The sequence below is a fragment of the Ambystoma mexicanum genome, chromosome 3p, assembly GCF_040938575.1.
Source record: "Ambystoma mexicanum isolate Mex_15411 chromosome 3p, UKY_AmexF1_1, whole genome shotgun sequence".
In the NCBI taxonomy this organism is placed as follows: domain Eukaryota; kingdom Metazoa; phylum Chordata; class Amphibia; order Caudata; family Ambystomatidae; genus Ambystoma; species Ambystoma mexicanum.
This window is the reverse complement of record NC_090925.1, coordinates 508,764,608-508,779,787: the sequence shown is the minus strand read 5'-3', so window position 1 is coordinate 508,779,787 and position 15,180 is coordinate 508,764,608. Positions and strand designations below refer to the sequence as shown.

The 15,180-nt window shown below is 50.2% G+C and overlaps 1 protein-coding gene across 1 annotated transcript; it reads left to right on the top strand.

The window, feature by feature from the left end:
- The first annotated feature begins 8,178 nt into the window (after positions 1–8,178).
- CEBPB (CCAAT enhancer binding protein beta) lies at positions 8,179–12,427 on the top strand. The gene has a single exon (XM_069651174.1). It carries the CDS (start codon positions 9,348–9,350, stop codon positions 10,260–10,262), a length of 915 nt encoding a protein of 304 aa, XP_069507275.1. The 5' UTR covers positions 8,179–9,347; the 3' UTR covers positions 10,263–12,427.
- The last annotated feature ends 2,753 nt before the right edge of the window (positions 12,428–15,180 follow it).

Here is a 15,180-nt window from a genome sequence, read left to right as displayed (position 1 = left end):
TAATTTTTGGAAGTATTTTCCTATTTTGAGGAAGTAAAAGTGTCCGATACACGGCTTATCTGTAGGGCTGCATTTACCTGCATAGATCTAAAATAACCTAAATAAACACATACACGTCGTGAACAAGAATCTGGGGGAACACACACCTGTTGGGAAAAGGCGGGGCACGGCTTTGGAAGATTTCTGCTCCGTTTAAAAGGAACATGCATTAAGATATAACTATACCAATATAAAGCTTCCAGCCGGACGGACACCTTTGGCTACAGGTATTGGTAATACACAATATTCATCAGTCGACAGAAACCTACAAGGCCCTGAAGGAAAACATCGCCACGGCAAGGTGAATATACAGCACTGTGTGCCAAGAAGCCAGCTGGGCCAATGGCCTCTAGCAAGAACAGGACTCTTCCCAAATCCAATGCGCCCTTCCCAGATCTGCAGGAGTCTGTGGGGGAGGGAGTGGGGTGACTGACCAGCAGACGCACGAACCCACAGAAAATAATGGCAAAGGTGGATGAGATGGAGGTTGCAGGGCTGCAGGCGGAAGCAGTCGCCACACTTGGCTCGGATCATAATGCAATACCTGTTCCTCTGGTTTAACGTTATTTCCCACACCGCAGGATTGCTTCATATCAGCGAAACGTTAGTCACAGTTTATTACACCGCCGCATAGCGTTTCCTCTAGAGTCCGCCCACTTATTTAATTACATGTTATTGTTTAATTGATGTGCCTTTTTCTTGCGCTGAATCACCTGCTGGGAAACAGGTAGGTGTATTGGTGCGGACTTGCTCAGACTAATGAGGGTTTATCTTTTTTTTCTTCAGATTGGACGTTTTGCAGGTGTTACGTTTCGCTCTGCACTTCGACCTTTGGCCAGCCTATCTGATGTGCCAGCAGCGATCTCATTAGCATAACCTCCTGCGTTCTGCCCGGGACTGACGCACATTGTGTACCCTGCCAATGCAAACACTTCATGATTATAGTGAAGGCCCGGTCAAACTCTAAAAAGTCACTGCAAGTTAGAGACTCATTGCCGAATCTAGGTCTGGCCACGTGCTGCACACCGGATGGGCTACACGCGTGATCTGTTATCTTCACGGTGCTCTGGAGTAAACGGTGACGCAGGGTCAATCATGGGCAGGGAATGCAAACAGCCTTCACGAGAGGGCCTTATCTAACGAAGGGGCTTAACACCCTCAGGACACCGCATGTCCGTTAAGCACGTAAAGCCTTGAACTGGGCCGCACCATCTTTCTTCTTAGCCATACCCCTACGACTCTTTCTGGCCTTCCAACTCAAAAGCTCTTTCCTTCGTGCAGGAGACCAGTGCTTGATGTTCTGATCCTGGCCTTGTTGAACTGCCTTAGGCTTGTCATAACGAGCATCAGCAACCACCCGCCCTGCCAGAGAAAACCCAAGGCATGGCTATCCCCCGAAACATGCCGGTTAGTGTCTAGCGCTAACTCGGCAGACACCTGGGGTATGCACCAAAATCAGCATCGGGACACCAAACACTTTGCAGAAGCATGCTCCATAAATACATATGTACAGAACATCTCACAATAAGGTAGCTAGGCAGCTGATGGGAAGTCGTTCTCCAGGTGATGAAGCCAGTGGTTGAGATGCTCTGTACACGGGCATGCAGCTGGAGTGGTCCAATTAGGCGCGAAGATGATTATCGAAAATGGTAGTGACCTCCAAAGAGGACCATGCAATCAAACTACATATGTCTTGGAGGGTGCTAAGCTTAGTATGTGTTTTATTACAGACTAAATTCTGATGGTTTGGTCAGCTCAGTTTCGTCGAGACGACCAAATACACACACAAATATAGGGGTCGAGGGGAGGTCATGAGGGGGACCACAAAACAAAAAAAAAAGCGTTGACAATTGGTCGCTCAAAATTAGTCAACCAAAATTACCATCATCACATGTATGACTATTTAATCAAGTAGAAGTGAACGTTTTTTGAACTTAAGTTCCCTGGCATTAGGACCATGCAGTTAAACTCTTGCTGCCCTATTCATGGAATTACCTGCGTGGAAAATCGGGACTCTGCGCGCCAAGCCACGTGAGAAATCCTGTTGGACGATTCATGGAATCGACTGCGCAGGACGTTTTGGTACTCTGCGTGGACTTCGCACAGGCTCGGCACATATCTGTGCCTTACGCGAGACACCATGCAGAGTATGGCTTGCACAGAGGGCAGTATGGGGCGGAACGTGGAAAATGAGGAAGAACAAGGGAACATGTGGGCATTACGAGGGATGGCCAGTAGGCAGTCTGTTGCACGCTCACTATTGTGTGGACCAATACGTATTCATGGATCTGACCGCGCAACCTCTCAGCGGGGAAATGGTCACGGAAAGCCTTCATATTACACGCCTCCCAAAGGCAAGCATAAAGGCACTTGCGCATAGGATTCACTGTGCAGAGGTAAGATCGGGTGTCGGATTTAGGGGTGCATGTATGCAGCCGGGGTTCCGATCTAAGTGTAGCAGGGTGCAGGACGATTTACAGTGGTTTGCACTGAGATTTTCGGAGTTTTACTCGAGCTACGATAAATCGTATGCATGTTGTTGGGGTGCCGGTAACAGTTATGGGGGACCCGGCGCAGGGTCCCCAAGATGCAGGCCTGCTTGCGGGGGAACCCACACACTGTTTACAGGGTGAATGTATTTGCACCGTGGGAGCATGCAAAGGTAGCTGTTTGGGGCTGTTTTTGCTTTGCATGGGGGGGTGTCAGGGGCGTTCCGGCAGCGACGTATGTTTACGATTAATTTGTGCGAACGGTTCCATGAATACGCAGAGCACGCAGAAAACCTTCCTCGCGCAGAGTAGTTCTCGGAACGCAGGCTTTGTAGGATCTCTACTCACTTTCTATGAATTGGGCAGTTGATGTCTTGTTGGAGTCTGGGTTTGCTGAAGTCTGTGTTACCGGGTCCGGCTTTCCCGCTGCGAGATCGGTAGGCGCTTACTCCCCCGCCAATCCCTTGTCTAATGCGTGGGTCACTCCTGCAATCTAATTTCTCTGCCCCTCCCATCTACCTTCACTTCTGCAGGGACATCCCGGCAACGACCGATATTCCTCCAGGCCCTGCTCTCATACCTCCTGTGACTCTCACCTTCCACCTCCACGCCAACTGAGGTAGACCCCCTACACCAGACTCTCCTCCTGTCCCCCTGCTTACCTTTCCCACTGTCTCGCTGCCACTACCAGTCCAGCCACTTACATGCACAAAAAACAGATGAACTATTTCTCGATCAATCACTGTTCGGGAAAGGCAGCCTGTCAAGATGTTCTTTCCCTAAAAGTGGGCCATTCCGGGAACTAGGGTATTTGATCTCAGGGTAATTGCCATTAAGACCATGCAGCTAAATTGTACCTGTCCAACAAGGCTTTGAATTGACTATAGGACCTAATGATGTCACTCCATGACAAACTGTTGCTGCGTGTAATGACAATAAGTTGTCTCCGACAACTAGCCACCACCTGATGGGACTACGTGGCTAAACTAAACTAAACTATAAAGCAGTTATCTGATCTGGAGTTGCTCACCAGCTGGAGTACATGGGCAAATGCAAGTTTGCCCACAGAGATCAGGGGTTAACAATTTAAAAATAAAGGGCATCTCAGAAGATACTTATTTAAGCAGGCTGTCTAGTTTTCACAAAGCATATACATGCTACCCCTCTGAACAAGGGAGAAATCACACCTATCACACATATAGTAAGATAAGCATGTTCAACATGTACCAACTACATCATGGCATAATTCTAAAACTATTTGCTAGTATTGATATTAATCAAAATATAAAACTTCTGACAGTGCAAGAAGCATTTACATTTCTCTACACTGAGTGCACACAGAAACACGTGTTTTCGTTATTTTCACAAATTCATATGTTCCGATTATAAATTTGTGAAAATGATGACCAAAAAATGCTTTTTGTATGTGCATTGGGTGCATTTTAAGAGAAAATGTTCAAATGCTTCTAACTTCTTGGACGACAAAAGGTAGACAGAAGCCACCCTTCAAGGCGCTGTGCTCCAGGCAGGTGATGCGAATTGTCACGCCAGTGTCAGGAGGGGGATCTGGAGCGCCTAGAAGCAACATTCATTTGCTCTGAGACTGCTCAACGGGGGCAGGGAAGTGTAAATTGCATCTGCCTAGAAAAGTCGTGCAGGATGTTTGGGGCTAGGTGGCGAGAAGCTATCCATCCATAAATTATACCAACCACTAGAGACAGGCTAATTCCTGGAACTTGGCCAACAGACTCTGGCAGGTGATCTGAATATGGGCAGAAAAGTTAAGCAAAAGAGAGCTCCTTTAGCAAAAATGGGTAACCCAGACGCTCTCCTATCGGGCCAAAGCCCCTCCTTGACCACAGAAAAGTTAAGCAGCCATTGGGAAGCCAGCAGCAAGGTCAGGGAAAGGATGTGAAGCCAGCACGCTGGGTCAGGAAAGTGATGTGAACTGCACTAGCAGAGTCAGGCACGGGAAGTGAAACTAGCCAGTACGGTCAGGAAAGAGATGTGAAGATACCTAGTAGCTCAGCTATAGATAGCAACTATTCTTGGGGAAGTGCTAAGAAGCTAGGAAGCAACCCGAGTCAAGCAAAGTATGCAAAGCTATGCAGCACGGCCATGGATGGATGTGTAGCTGGCCAGCAAGACCAGGCAAAGCTAACCAGTAGGGTCATTAAAGGGATATGTATCTAGCCAGCAAGCACACGCTAAGTATGCAAAGCTATCTAGTAGGGTCATTAAAGGGGTGTGTATCTAGCCAGCAAGCTCAGGCCAAATATACAAAGCTATCTAGTAGGGTCATTAAAGGGGTGTGTATCTAGCCAGCAAGCTCAGGCCAAATATACAAAGCTATCTAGTAGGGTCATTAAAGGGGTGTGTATCTAGCCAGCAAGCACACGCTAAGTATGCAAAGCTATCCTGTAGGGTTATTAAAGGGGTGTGTATCTAGCCAGCAAGCTCAGGACAAATATACAAAGCTATCTAAAGGGTCATTAAAGGGGTGTGTATCTAGCCAGCAAGCACACGCTAAGTATGCAAAGCTATCCTGTAGGCTTATTAAAGGGGTGTGTATCAAGCCAGCAAGCTCAGGCCAAATATACAAAGCTATCTAGTAGGGTCATTAAAGGGGTGTGTATCTAGCCAGCAAGCACACGCTAAGTATGCAAAGCTATCCTGTAGGGTTATTAAAGGGGTGTGTATCTAGCCAGCAAGCTCAGGCCAAATATACAAAGCTATCTAGTAGGGTCATTAAAGGGGTGTGTATCTAGCCAGCAAGCACACGCTAAGTATGCAAAGCTATCCTGTAGGGTTATTAAAGGGGTGTGTATCTAGCCAGCAAGCTCAGGACAAATATACAAAGCTATCTAAAGGGTCATTAAAGGGGTGTGTATCTAGCCAGCAAGCACACGCTAAGTATGCAAAGCTATCCTGTAGGCTTATTAAAGGGGTGTGTATCAAGCCAGCAAGCTCAGGCCAAATATACAAAGCTATCTAGTAGGGTCATTAAAGGGGTGTGTATCTAGCCAGCAAGCACACGCTAAGTATGCGAAGCTATCCTGTAGGGTTATTAAAGGGGTGTGTATCTAGCCAGCAAGCTCAGGCCAAATATACAAAGCTATCTAGTAGGGTCATTAAAGGGGTGTCTATCTAGCCAGCAAGCACACGCTAAGTATGCAAAGCTATCCTGTATGGTTATTAAAGGGGTGTGTATCTAGCCAGCAAGCTCAGGCCAAATATACAAAGCTATCTAGTAGGGTCATTAAAGGGGTGTGTATCTAGCCAGCAAGCACACGCTAAGTATGCAAAGCTATCCTGTAGGGTTATTAAAGGGGTGTGTATCTAGCCAGCAAGCTCAGGCCAAATATACAAAGCTATCTAGTAGGGTCATTAAAGGGGTGTGTATCTAGCTAGCAAGCACACGCTAAGTATGCAAAGCTATCCTGTAGGGTTATTAAAGGGGTGTGTATCTAGCCAGCAAGCTCAGGCCAAATATACAAAGCTATCTAGTAGGGTCATTAAAGGGGTGTGTATCTAGCCAGTAAGCACACGCTAAGTATGCAAAGCTAGCCTGTAGGGTTATTAAAGGGGTGTGTATCTAGCCAGCAAGCTCAGGCCAAATATACAAAGCTATCTAGTAGGGTCATTAAAGGGGTGTGTATCTAGCCAGCAAGCACACGCTAAGTATGCAAAGCTATCCTGTAGGGTTATTAAAGGGGTGTGTATCTAGCCAGCAAGCTCAGGCCAAATATACAAAGCTATCTAGTAGGGTCATTAAAGGGGTGTGTATCTAGCTAGCAAGCACACGCTAAGTATGCAAAGCTATCCTGTAGGGTTATTAAAGGGGTGTGTATCTAGCCAGCAAGCTCAGGCCAAATATACAAAGCTATCTAGTAGGGTCATTAAAGGGGTGTGTATCTAGCCAGTAAGCACACGCTAAGTATGCAAAGCTAGCCTGTAGGGTTATTAAAGGGGTGTGTATCTAGCCAGCAAGCTCAGGCCAAATATACAAAGCTATCTAGTAGGGTCATTAAAGGGGTGTGTATCTAGCCAGCAAGCACACGCTAAGTATGCAAAGCTATCCTGTAGGGTTATTAAAGGGGTGTGTATCTAGCCAGCAAGCGCATGCTAAGTATGCAAAGCTATCCAGTAGGGCCATTATGTGAATCTAGCCAGTAAGCTCAGGCCAAATATACAAAGCTATCTAGTAGGGTCATTAAAGGGGTGTGTATCTAGCCAGCAAGCGCATGCTAAGTATGCAAAGCTATCCAGTAGGGTCATTAAAGGGGTGTGTATCTAGCCAGCAAGCGCATGCTAAGTATGCAAAGCTATCCAGTAGGGTCATTAAAGGGGTGTGTATCTAGCCAGCAAGCGCATGCTAAGTATGCAAAGCTATCCAGTAGGGTCATTAAAGGGGTGTGTATCTAGCCAGCAAGCGCATGCTAAGTATGCAAAGCTATCCAGTAGGGCCATTAAAGGGGTGTGTATCTAGCCAGCAAGCGCACGCTAAGTATGCAAAGCTATCCAGTAGGGCCATTATGTGAATCTAGCCAGTAAGCTCAGGCAAAGTATTTAAAGTATTCGAAGTAGGTATCCAGCAGGGTCATAGAATGATATGCAGCTAGCTGCAAAGTATTTAAAGCGACCCAGCCGGGTAATTAAAGGGATATGTAGGGAGCCGGCAAGGTCAGGCAAAGTATACATAGATATCCTGCAGGGTCATGGAAGGATGTGTAGCTGGCCAGCAAGATCAGGCAAAGTAAGTATCTGAAGCTACCCAGCAAGCTCATTAAAGGGATGTGAAGCTGGCCAACAAGGTCAGGCAAAGTATCTAAAGCTACCCAGCAGGGTCAGGAAGTGGTGCGGAGCTTGCCAGCACGGGCAGGCAAAGTATGTTACACTTACAGGGCCACTGTTTACATAAGTCGTTTCTTCATCCCAATCAGGCACGTGGTTTGATATAAACATACAAAGTTGGGGACTAATCCGTCATGGACCTGCATGGGCAGGAGGGCGGTCCGACGATCCGAGGTCTCATTCCCAGGCACGCCATGCACTCAATGTGAAGTGGCATGGAGGCTGCCCTGATGCCGGTGAAGCTATCCCTAGTAGTTACTGCCTGGAATGTTGCAGCCTGAGTACCTGCGGCCAGCATCCGAGCTGCACCAAAGGAAAGCTCTGGAAGCTCCCAAAACTGCAACTACACACTCAACCAGCGAATCCGTAGGAACGAGATCCGAGCCTCGGAATCCCAAATTATCACATCCAGATGACACTTGTGAGCCCAAAGAGAAGGTGGCAGCTCCTAGCAGCGAATGGCGATGCTATGTGTGCTCCGAGCAAACAACTGGAACAGAACGTGCAAGTCATGAACGGCGGGTCCAGCTGCACTTCGAAGTGGCTAAGTTGGCTAGTGCTTCCTGGTTGCCCATATCTCAAAAAGCGGGCATCCCAACCACGACAGGGTTTGTCCTGTTACTATGCAGCACACGCGCGCTTCCAGGGCATGGCACAGATGCCTCCTAAGCCCCGAAGTGTGCACTGGGTAAGGCAGGCGTGTGTGCTGTTCCTGCTGTTCGCGCGTCATACGAGTCCCTCGTAACCAAGACGAACGTGCTTGGATCCAGAGCTGGCACGAAACACGCGAGTTACTCGTACCCGTGCCCAGCAATGATCAGATGCGCAGCTCGGATCCTGGCTTGGCACGGGTCGAGTTTGGTGCTTTCTTAGGAGGGGTGGCATGTCGCGAATCAGGTGTGCTGCTGGGAGTGGGGTCTGGCACACATCCGAAGAGTCGTTCGGGTGTTGCGGGGACCCGAGAAGTGCCCCTTCTCCCGATGCTAGTCGCTTACAGTAGTGCCTGGCTCTCTGAAGGAGCCCGTGGACGAATCCCAGGGCCTGACGTCAGCAGTTACTATGACCGCCCTATAAATACTCCGACGGGGAAATCTCCACATCATTTACTACAGACTTCAGGATTGAGAAAGAGGAAGAGATCGCGTGAGCCGAGCCTATGGGTCAGAGTCAGCGAGCAGAGCCCGTCCCGCCTCCCGAAGCGCCGTGCAAAGTCTAACTGCGCTGAAGTGCACAGTGGAGTGAACTGATTGACTGAACTTCACACAGCGCCAAGTCTCTACTGCACGCTTCAGTGGACACCGAAACATCCTGCCTGTCGTTGTGTTGGGCCAAACTCATATCCAACCGCTCTGTGTGTGCAGGTATTTTTCCAGCCCGAGCGCTGCTGCTCGTTACCTGCGCTACGGTAGAGTGCTGGGGCTGACTGCCGCTACGCTGGGTCCAGCACCTCTACCCTGACCCCCAGCTCAGTTGGGAATCCTGCCTCCTCGCTCACTTGGATAGAGTGAATCCTCCTTCCGATCTGCTGAATGCTATGCGGTAGTGCTATTTGCTAGTGCCTGTCAGCCGCCTGCCCAAAGGGTACAGTGAGGAGTGTTGCCTGCACAGGAGCGCACAGCAGAGACAAGTACACTCTCCTGCCTGCCGGCCTCAAGGATCAAACGTGAGCGCAAGGTGTCTGCCTATATTGGAGCGCGTCCTTTCTGTCACAAGTTGCCACTGCCTTCTCTGGAGTCCAATTTCGAGAGATGTGTGCCTGTTGAAGCCAAGAGTCCTGCTCCATGGTGCGGCGAATATCCCAGCCCGAAGCCTGCTTGCTGTAGTGACAGTCGTCTTCCAAATAGTACAGTGAAGAAGAGAACAGTCAACAATCTTTTCTGACCAGGTGCCTGGTTAACAGATCAAGCTCTGAGAGTCCTGCCTGCTCAGGAGCAACCGCCACCCCCTGTTGCGCCCATTGCTTTCATGCAACGCCTGCTGGGCTGGGGCCCAGAATGCTTGTCCCTTGGCCCAGCCTTTAAGCCCATGGATGTGGCCAGCGCCTTCTACCAGGAGCCGGAGAGCTTCTCGTCACCCTACAGCAAGCTGCTGCCGCCGGCCCGGGCCCGGCCGCTGACAGCGGAGCTGGCGCTGGGCGAGCACGAGCGGGCCATCGACTTCAGCCCCTACCTGGAGGCCTTCCCGCAGGGGCCGGCAGGGGCCGCCGCCGAGCCGCCTGCCGGGGCCGCCGACTTCCTGTCCGACCTACTGGGCGCTGACGACTACAAGGCGCGCCGGGCGGACTACCGCCAGGGGGCGCCCCATCGCCCGGCCGGCCTGCTCGGCTACCCGCCGCTGGTGGAGACCAAGGTGGAGCCCGTCTTCGAGAGCCTGGAGCCCTACCGGCCCAAAGCAGCCAAGGACGAGCGCGCCATGGCCGGCTCCCCGTACCCGGTGTGCGGCGGCTACCTGAACTACCCGTCGGCGCCGAGCCACGGCAGCAGCGGCAACCTGTCCAGCGCCTCGTCCTGCTCCAGCCCGCCAGGCACCCCGAACCCCGGCTCCGAGAGCTCGCGCTCCGGCTACTCGCCCGCCTCGGGCGCCACCGCGCACCCGGGCGGCGGCAAGAGCAAGAGCAAGAAGAGCCTGGACAAGCTGAGCGACGAGTACAAGATGCGCCGGGAGCGCAACAACATCGCCGTGCGCAAGAGCCGCGACAAGGCCAAGCTGCGCAACATGGAGACCCAGCACAAGGTGCTCGAGCTGACGGCCGAGAACGAGCGGCTGCAGCGCAAGGTGGAGCAGCTCTCCCGGGAGCTGGGCACGCTGCGGAACCTCTTCAAACAGCTGCCCGAGCCAATGCTGCAGGCGGGACAGGGGCACGGCCAGGGGCACTGCTGAAAAGGGTTGGGGGGGGGGACTGCTGCTGTGTGGCCCGAGGCTGCACTCAAGCCGAGCACTGTGAGCCCAGGAGACTGCACTCAACCGGGATGTTGTGAGCCTGGGGGAGCAGCAAGACTGCACTCGACTGAGGAACAGTGCACTCTCCCGGGGCATGAGCGCCATAGAAACATGTTCAGTCAGCTGTGAGGTGTCCTGAGGCAGAGTCATAGCAAAGGCGACGTCTGTGACTGCGCTGACTATAGCCAATGTGCACTTAAAGAACCAAGGCCCGTCAGGCGTGTGTTTTATAAACTGGCCGGGTGCCTGCTGTGGGTCGGGACGTGCATGGATCCCGAATACTGTCCATTATGAGGGACATTGCACTCAACAGGGATTATGTGCATTCAGCCGGTGTGTTTAACTCTGTAACAATTTTATTGGATTATGTCTACGTTTGCGGGACACGATTATCCACATACCAAGGACACTAAAGTGAAACTTGCCTACAAAATTCTGTGCTTTGCTTTTCCAGACATCTGTGTACGTTCCATGGGCAATGTGCACTCATCGAAAGCGCTGCATGCTCCCCCCCCCCCCCCCCGATCCTGTGCTCGTCCAGGACGCTGAGTACCCAGCGGTCACTGCACTTGCCATCCCGTGACTGCTGCGGAGGCGATGCCAGGACTCGACCATCCTATGTGGTGTCATGGAAGTACGGAGGACATCTTTGAAGACGGGCCGTTTTTGAACACTTCCTTCATCCGGCTTTTGGCCCACATTTACTGCCTGTGATACTGTAGTTTATTTTCAGGGATGTGTGGGCTAAAGCGGCCAGCGAATGGATGGGTGCAGGCGTGCGCCCACTGCTAGATTCCAGGGTCCATTTGCCTTGAGGGTGGGGTTGATTGGGTTTATTGTGGATTGGCTACATATGCTGGAGGGGGTGCTGTAATACACTTTAGACATATGTCACGGGGGGGAGTAGGGGGACATCCACTTCATTTTTCATCTATGCATCCTTTGCACAGGATTCCGGGCTGCTTTCAGGCCCAATACATTTGACCGTGCACAGTATAAGGTTCTGAACCCATTCGACCCGAAACTGTTGGTGCACGGCATTTCGGGAAGTCCAACACATTCATCTTGATAAAGGCGTCGTTAATGGGCACTGGGCAGATTCGGCCCATTTGGACTCAAACGGTACTCCCTGTAAAGTCTCCAGCTTTACCCCTGCGCCACCTTGAGGTGGTCAAGTGGTGGGGGAAGGGCCAACATCTTGTGTGCCGTGGGGACACTTTAGTGCCTTTGCATGTACCTTTTTAAGCGTGTGGTGAAGAGGTGACAACACCGTTTTGTTACTTCCTCTGACACTTCCTGTGGACGGGGTAGGCAGCCTCCTTTATCCTTAATTATAAGGCTCCGAAGTTTTTATTTATTTTCTGGATTGGGGGTGGAATTGGTAGCGGGGGGGGGGGGTGTTCATGGCACACATCTAGAGATTATGTTGGATAACGATCCCAACTGTTACCATACGTACGATTTTAGAATGCATCTGCGTGTCGTTACAATCGGCGGACCCACTGCCCAGTATGCTAATTAATACTCGTTTAACTGGGCTTTTGCTCCTCTCCTCACCCTATATCTAAATGGGTGTGCAAACACTTTAAGATGGCCCTTCCACTACCCCTTAACATACAGAACACACATCCTTAGGGCGGACGGTGTACTGGGTTCTAAAAGAAGCAGCGTCACGAAAAGCAATATTATCACTGCAGCAGGAAGTTTCGGCGAAGTTGCACCTTGTCTCGTGTTTTATAATGCATTTTTACATTTTTTTATATTTGTGTGTCAGTTATTCAGGTCTTGTGTGGCAGAATGTACGCTGGATAATAACGTTATTTAAAAAGAGGAAACAAGAACACAACGTGATGCAATACTTTTTACATGTCTGGTACGAAAATGTGTACACAAAATGATGCAACCTTGTGTAACTGTCAGCCATGGACGGTGTAATCTTTTAAAGATGCCTACAGTTTTTTTTATTATAAAGAATATTCTATTTCTGTAAGAGGAAAACAAATATGTATATTTTGGGATCTATGCATTGCTATTTTGTGAAGCATTAATGAACGATTGTGAGACAACTTCAAATGCTAGATAAAAGCGAAACAAAAAAAATGAAATATTTGTATCTGTCTCATTGGTGTGGAGTAGACCGTCAATTATCAAGAAACTTGACTGAGGGGACAGACGACTTCCAGAGAAAAGGGGCGGCTGGACGGTGTTGCGAGAAGAACGTGTGCTTTTAAATGCATAACTACCGCCACTCGGGCTGTATCTAAAGGCGCTGACCATCGAGCTCCGCGAGGGGTCGCTGCATCCTCTGCCAGAGCCGCACACCTGCCCACAGCAGAACAGGCCGAGTGACGGCGGCTTCTGCTGCCCTGCACTTCAGCCTGCTTGGGCCAGAGCCTTGACAGGTTTCAAAACAGTGAATGGAGTAGCGCACGAAGGCTGTGGTGGTTTCTTTTTATTGGGTGAGCAGGTACAGTCCTTTCAACGCACTGCGGGGAACGGCAGCGGCGGGTAGAATTACATTCAAGCCCGTTCTCGCGTGCTCTGTATAATGAAGCTTGTACGGGATGGAACAGCTTGTGCACCAAAGACCACCGTTTCGGGACTTCTATGGCTGTATCTCTGTGCTGTCTCCCATCACAACAAACTTTCCCCATGTAAGCGTGACTAGGCAGTCGGTTTCCATCATCTGTTTGGAATCCCTGCAGTGCCGGCGATGCACGTCCAGTTCTCTCATCTGTGTTTTGCATTGAACCTTTACTGCCCCCAGCTGCTCTGTTTAGGAGCGAGCGGTGGGTATTTCTGCTGCCTTCTCTGACATTTCCCTCGGGCATTTTACCGACTTGTGTAAAAGTGAATGTATTCACACAATTCAGTCAAACTGTCCTGCACTTCAGAGAGAGAGCCCGACTTCTTTCCTAACACCCGTGTGTAGTGTGGATTCCAGAGACTGGTCTGTGGGGAACAGCTCTCACCTTGTGTATATGCTATTCCATGACAGCTGCTCCCTACCCTTGGAAGGACCGCTCTTCCAATCTGAATGAATAAATCGTGGCTGTTTCTGCCCTGGTCCCAGCAGTTAGCTGTCACCCCCCCCCCCCCCCACACACCCTTGGCTATAAGGTGTACAGGAGGCCTGCAAACTCCAGATTGCAGTCTTATTGGAATGTCCATCATTCCCCGGTCCCAAAACCCACCTGTCACTGCCACCATCCTGCAGCTGCTGCACTTTCCATCCCCTTTTATTAGGCCAAGGTGCTGTACATGTTTCAGGACGCCGCACTCCTCCATGTTTTCTGTTCTGCGTTCCATTGAGAAGAATCCCGTGCAGGGTTGCAGCATTAATCTGACACCGACAGCCTGGTGACACATCCAAACCATGTGAGCTTGTGACTGTTGGTGAAGGTGGAGTTTAGTTTTTTTTGCACTGTTAGAAGAGTTTAGGGCTTGAGGGAGACAGCAGGGTAGCCCACTGGGGGGTCGCCCACTGGGGGGAAGGAGTGCAGTGAAATGAGGTGGTATTCTTGCCACTGCCCCGACTAATACGTGTGGAACGCCTGACAAAGGCCTTCTTGCCCAGCCCAAGATGGCCCTTGACCTGATGGGAAGAGTTCCCAGCAGGCCACTGAGCACAGCACTTGAGCATAGTAGAATGGGCCTTGAGGCGTCTCTAATCCTACCAAAGAGCATGTTGGGCAAGGCAAAATGGGTGACTGCAGCCTCAAGTTTCATGTAGCCCCTCCTCTGAAGCAAAGGTTCGTACCTCCCATAACCCTTGCATGTAGCTTATGGAAAGTGACTGGTGTTTCGACTGTCCCTTCCCTCTCATCTGCCAACCCGCAAATGTTTGTTTTGTTGCACACAGGATACACCGTATATGCAAGAGATAAATGACATGTATGCAAGAGACCAGTGTTGGGAGGGATGGGTTACGAGCTGTTTTGCCTTGTTAGACCTACTCCCCCGTTCCCCTGACTGTCTCCTCTCTAAGATCGCTGTACACTACACACCCCCAGGCCCCCACAGATGGCTACCACAGGCCTAGTCGTGCTCACATCAACACCAACCGATCCACGACTAAGCGCACCCCTTTACGCCTGCCACACTCCAACATCTGTGTCTAACCAGACCCAAAGCGCTATATTCTATCTGATCTAGGGCTCTTCTCTATGGAGAACATCCTCCCAAGTATCTCTGCCAAACCCACAGAAAGGAGATTGGCACTCAGGAACTGGGCACTTCCGACCTGCACCCATTGACACCACAGTGCTAAGTGCAGCAAGGCCTCCGATGGCGACAGATGGGCAGTATCCAAGACCACTTGCATTTATTTGTGATCATGGTCACACTAAGTAACAATGACCCCCTCGGACGAAAAAAGCCAATGCTTCGCAGTTTCACTTAATTTAAATCTGTGTCTCTTTCTAAGAGATCTAGTTGCGTTTGATTGGATACTAGTGGTTGCAAACTTTTTGATTTTTTTAAACCATTTTCTCATTTAGTTATCTCCTGCGTGGATGACCTTAGTCACTAACGAGTACTCTTTTGAATGTATACCTACCCAGAGAGGTTTGAGCCTCTTGCACACTGTCTGATTGCTTAGATAGGAAAAGCAAACGGTATAGAAAACCAATCAACACGACCAGCATTGCTTGACTCTTCTAGTAATGTAGCATCATTGTCTGAAGGGTGAAGAGCACGCGTGGTGGCCTCCGTGCGGATGGGCTACTCTGATGGGTCCTGGATTGCATGGGACTTGGTGTTTAAACCTTATCGAGGCCTTGCTCTTGAAGTGTAGAATAGCAGTACACACTGGCTTTTTCCGTAGAGTACTTTCTAAATGAGCCCCCAAGGACTGAAT